The 9,595-nt window shown below is 41.1% G+C and overlaps 1 protein-coding gene across 4 annotated transcripts in view; it reads right to left on the bottom strand.

Moving 5' to 3' along the window:
• unc5a (unc-5 netrin receptor A) overlaps nucleotides 1-8,749 on the bottom strand; it is a 143,297-nt gene extending 134,548 nt beyond the window's left edge. For 3 of the 4 annotated variants that reach the window (XM_067598893.1, XM_067598892.1, XM_067598891.1), the window contains exon 1: nucleotides 8,114-8,749. In XM_067598893.1, coding sequence (XP_067454994.1) covers nucleotides 8,114-8,204 — 91 coding nt within the window. In that variant the 5' untranslated portion in view covers nucleotides 8,205-8,749. The remainder of the gene's footprint in view (nucleotides 1-8,113) is intronic. The other variant, XM_067598894.1, reaches the window with a different exon arrangement.
• Nucleotides 8,750-9,595: the final 846 nt, after the last annotated feature.

Genomic DNA, 9,595 nt, shown 5'->3' on the forward strand with positions numbered 1-9,595 from the left:
CACAAATTGAACGGAGCTTTGTTATTTTCACTGAATGAGTTGAACATTGCCAACTCCCCAAAGAAGAAATGGCAAAATTACAATCAATAATCTGTAAAAGCGCTCACGTCTGTAAACAGCATACCAGCAAATACACATTATTCAGCGTCCAATTAAGATACAGTAGCATTTGTTAGTCCAGAGTGGAACCCGTGCAAAATTTCATGCTGATGTCAGTTTATATCCACCAGTTGACTGCACCCATCAGACTTAACCCAAGACATGTTGTGCACTAATGAAAGGTATATTAACATACTATACACATGCCCGAAGCTGTTCAATTAAAAATATATGAGGCACAAAGTTTACAGACTTCTTGTCTGAATATTTAAACATCCGTCCTGAAAGGCAATGCTTTGTGTCTGCTACCACCACAAGATTAGCCTGTATACTGACAGTTACAACCTTTCATTTTGGAATATACACGCACAGAAACAGTCAACATTCACATCAGATGCCAAAAATCATCCTTAAACAGACACAGGGGTTACTATCCCCCTATGCTGCTGAAAAGATCTGAAAAAAAGCAAAAAAATCAATAGTGAACCTTAAGTTAAGTTTATGTCAAAGAATACCCATAGATACGTCCAAATTTAAATTTAAATTTACAGCAAAAAAGAATAAAGGAAATGATGCTCATATTTTATACTTACTGTGCACATATTAATTATACTGTATAGACAGTACAAACCCAGAGATGGGTGGGTCTGCCCTGTTTTTTTTAATTTTTTTTTTTTATTGTTTTCTCAAGTTGACTGCTCACAGGTTTTGCTTATTATTGGGATGTCATTTCACGTTTAGTCCATTTTTGTTTGGTTAGTAAATTCAGTGTTGGTTTCTCAGAAAATGTTGGAACATGCTACAGCATCACAATCACCAAGTAGCTGCTGAAAACTGGGCATACAGGTAATTCACATAGCAGCACTTAATTTCAGCAGATTTTTATTTTCAACAGTTGGTTCACAACTGGTGCTTCCCCTAAGGCTTGTTCAAACATTCACCACTGTCAGTTTTTAAAACGGATTATGGCAAGATGTTCTGTCCAACAGAATGGTACATATTGGGTCTAGCCGCCTGCCAGCTTTGAACTGAACAAATACAATATGGATTTCTTATGATGCAGTAAATAACTAAGTCCAATACTTGAGCAAGCAAAGCTAACGGAAAACCATAAGGGGGAAGAGGACTTACATGATTGTGCAGGTTGTATGATACAAGGTCTTTAAATCAAGTGGAAAAAGTTGGCTCTTGATTGGCCAGGCAATCATTGTTAGGCCCTCCTCCACTCACCTCTTAGTTGTCTGTGTGTAATATTTTGATGGCAAAGTCTAGAAATAATTACAGAATATCTGAGTGTGCTCAGGTTCACCATCTGTGATGGTGAATACAACAGTAGAACTCAATAAGCTGTAATCACTGACTTGTACAATTAATTATAGTGACTTCCATGTTTACACATAGTTACTGTAAAATAAAATTTACAACACAATAGTCACTGCATAGCATGATTATGATTATTATCAGAAGTTCTCAGCCCTGCTATGAAACATGTTGAATATTATGTAACGCAGACCAAAATGCTGTAGGCCCTATAACATTTTAAGACTGAAAGATTGATTTCTTCACATCCTAAGAGTAGATTTTTCAAATATCAACCTTCAATAATAATTCTGCCTGAAACACAGGGTTGTAAATCAGTGGGTAATTAACAAAAAAAAAAAAAAGCCAGAGCAAAGCTGCTCCATACTCATCTTTTGAAATTCAAGCATTGGTGACAAGACACTGCAGGTATGAAAACACACTTTGATTGAACATGAATGCATTGTCAGTGGACATTTAAATCCATAGTCGATCAAGTGCAAGGCATGCTGTACAAAGGGAGCGTCTAGCCTGAATGGTAGCTATGATGTCATGATTAATTCTATTGGAGTGAGGACTTGAATGTGTTTTTCGTGAGCCTTGTGTTCCTGATGGCCTTGCCAATAAAATCTGCTGCTTAGTTTTAAGCTTTGAATCTGTAATGTTCAGACCTCATTTCACGTCGGGAAATGGTTTGTTTGGGAAAAACAATAACAGAGAGACCAACATAGATCAGAGGAGCTGTTCACTTGCTGCTACACATTTAGGGTGGATGATAAATGCTTCATGTTTTGAGGGAATCAACTTGCAAAGTGTAACACCAGAACGATTTTGGAGATGACTTCAGTCACAAGTGGAAAATGACTGCAAAGAAAAGAAGGGGCCCCCGATCTGACCCAATCTTTTAGTTTGTTTCTTTACATTTCTATAAGCAAAGAGACAGAGCAAAATGTGACACAAATGACATCAGTCATGTTGTATCAATACTGAATTATTAACAAGCTTGCTGCTAAACCCAGCATATTCTAACCTTACATCCCACAGCATGCTGTCTGGGCTTGAATATGCTCCGAGAGTCAACGCTCTGTTGACTCAGTTGAATTGCTTGCCTAAGGCATCAGTGCCTGGACACATACACATAATTAGGAAAGGTCACTGTGCCTCCTGTCTTGTCAACAAAATCACTTCAAGATGACAAATTCTGGCTCAAGCTGAGCCAGACCTCCCTCAGATACCCTTGCCAATCAAGCACCAGCAGGACTGTCTGGGTAGCCTTAGGTGATTTCTAATTATGTCTTTTACATGCCATGCTAAATAAGGGGAAGCATACCAATGAGCCATACATTTGGTTGGAGGTGTGTTTACTCTTCAAGGTCGAACTAGCAGCAAAAAGTGTCATTATCTAGTAACTTTAGACCATAATCTGCTGGAAAATTGCATTGTGAAAGATCGTTTCTCCTTAATAGTACAAGAAAATTAACTACATACCAAATTGACTCACCTGCTCTAAACACAAATACAACAACAGGATTTCACACAGTGACAATAAACTAATAAAAATCTGCCAGATGCCAGCTCAAATCAAATGACCTTCACACGGTTTTAAAGTTCCTTTCTCACTGCCATTTGCAGACTTTCCATCCGGTCCGCTGTATGATGAAGTGGAAGTGGCTTTCACATCGCTCCCTGGTGGCCTTACTAAGGAACTATTAATCTATGGCTCTCCATATTGCATTCAGATCGGCTTTTCCCCAGCCACCACCTGGCCTGAAGTAAAGGCCAAGAGAGGACCCAGAGGACTGGACACTCTCTTATTATGAGCTGCACCAAGACACCTCTGGGTTTCTAAGCACTTCCTCTGACAGTGACTGATGGCCAATTAACCATTTGGAGAAGAGTAGTATTGATCACTTGGAGAACAGGAAGGACCTGGAAACATCTCCTAACACACCACTATTCTCACTGTACAAAGTGAGTAGCCAGACAGCACATCATGTGTACTAAAAAAAACATCACAAAAGAGAGAGAGAGGTAGAGACAGCCTTTTTACACAAAGTGTACATTGAAAGAGTAGGCTAGCATACACACAAACCTTCCTCCATATCTGCTTTCTGGTAAAAACTCAAATAGTCATGGTCAAGGAATTCTGGATGCGGAAAATACAACAGTGTCCCTGGCAGTATTAAGAGTCTTCTATTGTGATTGACTGGAAATGTTTTCCCACTGAGAGAACACAAAAGGTTCAAGGTCAGTATTGTATGACTTTTCTCTCCATGGTAATGTAAGAGAGAAACAGAGATATGACTCAGGGATGAGAACTTTCGATAACACCCTCCAGGGAAAGACTCAAGAATCAACAAGCTCATACCGACTTCTCATTGGTGGCCCTTGGGTGTATGAGGTTGGCTGCTGGCTTAGGATGGTTAGCAGCAACAGAGCCAAAAGTAGAGATTGAGGGCAATCTCATAAACTGCTAATACAATGTCAGATACTGTGGCCATCAATGAATTATGGTCCTGGTTCCCATTGAGACATAGGGTAATCTCATTTCACAGCAGAGGTGAAAGGTCAATTTTAGGCTACCAAGATAGGATAGCACACAGTGACTACAGTGCACTGCGTTTCAGGAGGGAAACAGCCCAACTTCAACCCCTAAGCGCTCTAACATAGACCTGAATCATAGAAATGGGGTAATTGAAACAAAAGGGCAGAGTTTGACAGAGATGTAGTGCCTTCGCAGGGCCTCTGCACAGACTGCAGAAAATAACACCTAACTCCTCCCCTCTGCAAGGTTCATCCTCCATGTGTCCTCGGCAATGCCTGTGTCCTTCCTTTACTCCTCAAGATTGCCATTTGCAAATGATAAGCGCAGGGACATAGCCTTCTAAAAGATAAGGCGCCTGGGCATTTGTCACCAAATGGAGCGTGCTCCTCCATTGTTTAAAGCTGACCTGTGTTGACATGCACTGTTTACCTTTTATTCATTTATGCTGAACTATTATCTCTTCCTCCATTAATCACGGTAACTCTGAACTGAAGAAATTACATTTTGTAAGACTTGGACAGGAAGAAGATTCATATATCTGCATTCTGTCTTACAGACTAATTAACATGATGGCAAGTGAATAAAAAAATACAATGGTGATCAGCTCTGTACTGCAAATAAGCAATCCCAGCTCTCTTTTCACTGTGATATTGTCCAATTCAAATTCTGTAAGAAGCAGAAAATTCATAACAAGCATTTGTACTCCTGAGGAGTGAAATCATTTTAATTTCTAGCCTACTTTTTTCACTTAAGTGTAATTTCCTCCATCCGTGATATATTCTGCATTCGTACATCATGCTAATTTACTGGGTGATTATCAGCAGTTGAGAAAATAAATAATTTTATACAAAATTTCCCTCCCTCAGTGCACGAGTCTTCCGATGCATGTGTCATTTGAATTCATCTCCCATGACTAGAGGGAACAAAAACTCTTTCTGGTAGTAAATTATCCCTTCCCTGTAAAAGACCATCTCTGCAAATACATGGCGATCATTTGCCATGCATTAGCTATGGGACAGAAACAAAGTGGTTTTAAATTCCTTTGACCAGAAGGCAATTTCCCCCAATAAATTATGTTAATTTCGGCTTTCACTCTCCTTATCGCATTCTTTAGTGAGTCAATGAGGAGAGACAAAACTGGCTGCGAAAAAGACAACTGTGGGATAATTCACATTAGAACGATGAGAGACGTCTGGCAAAAGAAATCCCTGCATTACTGTACTAACCAATGAGAACTCGCAAATGACTGTATTATGCAATATATTTTATGCTTGTTGTCATTTAATGGCAATCTCCTTGCATCATCACAAGATTTACACCCCATGGAAATTGGTCTGAGGTGGCTGTTCACACAAGTAGGAAGGTGGCTGATACCAAATCCCATGCTCCCTCGCTGAACCAGACAATTGCTTGGCAACGCTCTCACTGGGCAGAGGGAAAAACAAAGAAAAATCCAGGATTTTTATTCTCTGTGCATGGATTGCTGGGTTTTTGATGATCTTTTCTTGGGGGAGTAACAAGGAACTAACAACACACAACAGACTAACAAGCAAGTTTAAATAAATGGGATACAACAGAAGCAACAGGAGTTGGAATAATCTGCAGACATACACCACAACACATGCAGGAGAAATGAACCCCCCCCTCCCTTACACACACACACTTCACATACTGAAAACATCAAGTGGTGTGCACACAAAAGCAAGGCAATACAGTTCTTTGTTCCTAAGGCTGAAAGCACACCTACCCCCTCTGTCCGGCCCGACAGATCACTCACAACACAGTGAAAAGGAAAGTGCTCGGCTAGCTCAAATCTAGATTGACAGGCCTACCTTTATTACTGACTGAGTTATGTTTCCCCGCAAAAAAGACAAGTCGGCTTTTGATACCGAGGAATGCCGAGTCAGCGCCTTGCCTCTCTACAGAGGATAGCTTGACTGATCTTAGTGGAGACTGTCCTAGCCCTGATGTAGAAAGAATTGGCTATGAAATTACCTTCTGATCCATTTCTGGAACTCACTCTGTCCAATAAAAGTAACCTGTAAGCTGTGATGGGAGTTTATAAGCATCCTTGTACTACCTAATATACGATAGAGAGTGACAGACTGAAGCAGAGACAATGGGTCTACCCAAAAATGTGATATAGAAGACGGACGAGAGAACATTTACATATAACTCTGTATTCATCCATATTCTGCACCAGGTCAATCCTATCCAGGGTCATGGGAGGGCTGGGAGCCTATCCCAGCATGCACTGAGTGGAAAGCAGGGAAACACCCTGGACAGACTGCCAGTTGATCACAGAGCAAACAAAGAAACAGGCAAACAGTATCACACCTATGGGAATTTAGAGTCTCAAAATAACCTAAAGCTTCATGTTTTTGGGCTGTGGGAGAAAATCAGAGCACACAAAGAAAACTCATACGAACACAAGAGGAAGACAGAACCGAGGCGTCGAATAACTTCTTGCTGAGACAACAGCGCCTAACCACAGAAACGCCACACCGCCCATATAACCCAGCAACCCAATCAAAATACATCAGTTTCAACATGCATCATAAAATGACTTGTAAATACCACCGCACTGCTACTTACTTAGCTTGATATATGAGGTCCCTAGAGCATGACTATTTGTTTAATCCTAATATATTCATAATTATACACTAATTAATGCAAAAGAAAAGCCCTCTTAATTCATCATCTCAGTGTCCTGAAGCAAGAGACACAATTACACAACTTTAACATGTTTGCCTTCTGTCCAAAGCAAGGTTAACAGTTTGGAAACAAGCAAAAGGCAAATGATGTGTGAAATGCCCGTGTTCTGGATACTCACCAGCAGCTTCCAGCTGTGTGGCATTGTGAGGATGATATTTAATGTCAGGGAGAATGAGTTAATAAAGTGTTGTAAAAAAATAGTGCTGAACTGTGAAATGGTGCATATAGCAATTGACTGCATTGATCAAATCAATGATTTGAATGCGATATGACTGGCTTGACTTTGCCCTAGAATCTGTAATATTAAGGGTCAATAATCAGCACTCAGTCATGCTGAATTGACATAAAAATTTTAAGCTTCATTTGCACGAGTATTGTTGTTAAATAATATTATTATGAAGATATTTTTGAAGTTTGTTTTTTTTAAATTAAAAATCTAATTGAGTAAAAGGGAGATTTGAAACTACATCACAGGCTATTTCACAAATGGCTTATTTGTGGCTGCTGCAGAAAACTTCTCTTTAATCAGGGTACTTCGGTTCACCCCACTGCTGTTGTTGATAGTTTTGTACATCAAAGCACATTTGCATGCAATCGGGAGTGTCTGGCCAAGAGGCTACATCATAAAATGTAACTCATCAGTGCGAGTAGGTCGTCTACCAACTCCGTAAAGCTGTCACCATACTGCGAATGCAGCAGGAATGAGTCCTGGCCGGAGAGAAACGTGGAGTTGAATGGTCCTGTTTGCAGCCAGCTTAGACGGATGAATACAGGCTGTGAATATACGGTTTAGCCCGGTCCTGCTCGTCGATATAGCACACACACACACACACAAAAAAAGAATAGCAAAATCATTATAGCGAGGTGATAGTCTGCATTTATTGGAGTATAAAGAACAGGGGGAAATGAAGTGATGGTTGTTTATGTGGCAGTGTTACTGTGCATTGTCTTTTATTGTTCACGGGCCCATCTGTTAAAACATCATAGTGCAGGTTTCTCTCACTCCAGCCATGCAGGTGTAGCCTTAACTTCCCACGGTCACGACAGCGAGGATCAAATACATGCTGTAAACTGGACAGCGCCACTTTAAATAAATATATGAGCCACGTTTAAAAAGCCGGGGAGTGATGGGTAATTATCTGGGTGACATTTGCCTTAACTTATAACCTTGGTAGACACGTTAGAGGCTACACACACTCTCTCCCACGTAACCTTGAAGGTGCGGGCTAATTGATGAGTGTTACAGCAAACAGAACAATAACGACTGCCAACAGCGTGCTCTGTCACGCGCGGCTGCATTTCTCTAAAAGAAGAAGAAAAAAAAAAAGGAAAATAAAAACACCGTCCGCAAAAAACTTGTCACGTGCAGCCTTTCTGTGTGTACTTTGTCTGGCAAAAAGAAAGAAATTCACCAGCATTATTAACCAAAAAAAAAAAAGATATACTGTAACTCACCAGTGCAGGTGAATCCAGCGAAGATGAGCCAAAGCACGAGGAGCGTGGCGCTGGATCTACAGCGGACAAAGGGGCCCAGAAGTAAGGGCATCTTCGTGTTTTTTTATCACCTAAGTTTCAAAAGGCAGAGAGCAGAGAAGAAACACTGGCACACAGGGCTTTTTAAGGTCCGGAGAGTGTCCTCGGTAGCACTTAACGCCTTTTTTTTCTCTCTCTCTCACAACGCCCAAGTCTTTTTCCTCAACACATATCCTCCCGCCGTAGCGTAGCCATCTGTATCCCGGTCGTGCGTCTTCGTTGCTCAGAACAACGCATCACAGGTGTGGTGAATAAACTGCTGCCGCTGGGTTTCTGTAGCCTTACTGTATTTCTCCCCCCTAAAAAATCCGTTCACAACTCTCCCTCTCTCTCACTGCGCAGAGGAGGGAGGCAGTTTATGTTGTTTCTCGTCACTTTTCAGCCCCTTCGCGCGTAAGAATACCTTCTCCAAATGCGAAAAATAGCAAGAATTTGGCATCAGAGAGAGAGAGAGAACATCTGCTTGCACAGCAATGCTGGGAGTGTTGGGAGTCAAGGAAGGTATATAACGCTGCGATGAGCGGAGCAGCAAAACCAGGAGCGGATTCAGAGTGCACAGTGGGGATGGAGCGTCCTGTGCGCGCCTGTTATATCCTCTTTTTTTCTTAGCAAAAAAACATTTACATATCTTGAATAAGCATATCTAACCACATATTGGCAATGCACGACAACAATGGAAACGATTTCATCCGTATTCTTGCAAGTGTGCTTTTCATATCTTCTGCCTCACATGAAAATGATGGATATGACATTCAGTCCTGCATGATAGGAAATCAGATCGCTGCTTTGCATACAAATCCATACAGATCACATCTGCATGTCATTGAGTTTCAGTTAAATATGCCTCTGCTTTGTCTTTAGGTTTTGTGCGTCTGCTGCAGTGCATCAGTGACGGACAAACACAGATGAAGAAGCATGAGGATTAGCGCTCCCGTGAGAGTGTGCACCTGTCAGCAAACTCTGACCAGGATGTGACTTATGTTCCAGATAGCTTTTCCTCATTTTCTGGAGGGTGTCAGTGGAGTGATTATCAGACTGTTCAGCCATGCCTTTTACAACGCTGCCACAATCGACAGCAGATTATTAATACACTTCAGATGGGGTTTTTTTTTGTGTCTTTGTTTATCCATTTCTCCACACCCACATACTAGTCAGCAGAATAATAAGTGGAAGCACAGAAGTGGACCACTGTCTTACCAGCTAATTATGGGGCTCATGTAGATGGATGATTCCTCAGATAGGGCTCAGCTATTATACAAACTCATTAAGCCTTCTCTCCATCCAACATCTCTTGCTAAAGGTCAAAGTCACTGTCAGGATGACAGTATAAAGCGCAGACACATGCATGCACACGCGTACATGCAGGAAACGCACAACCCCACAGACGTATAGTTCATGATCAAA

The sequence above is a fragment of the Thunnus thynnus genome, chromosome 9 (genome assembly GCF_963924715.1).
Source record: "Thunnus thynnus chromosome 9, fThuThy2.1, whole genome shotgun sequence".
In the NCBI taxonomy this organism is placed as follows: Eukaryota; Metazoa; Chordata; class Actinopteri; order Scombriformes; family Scombridae; genus Thunnus; species Thunnus thynnus.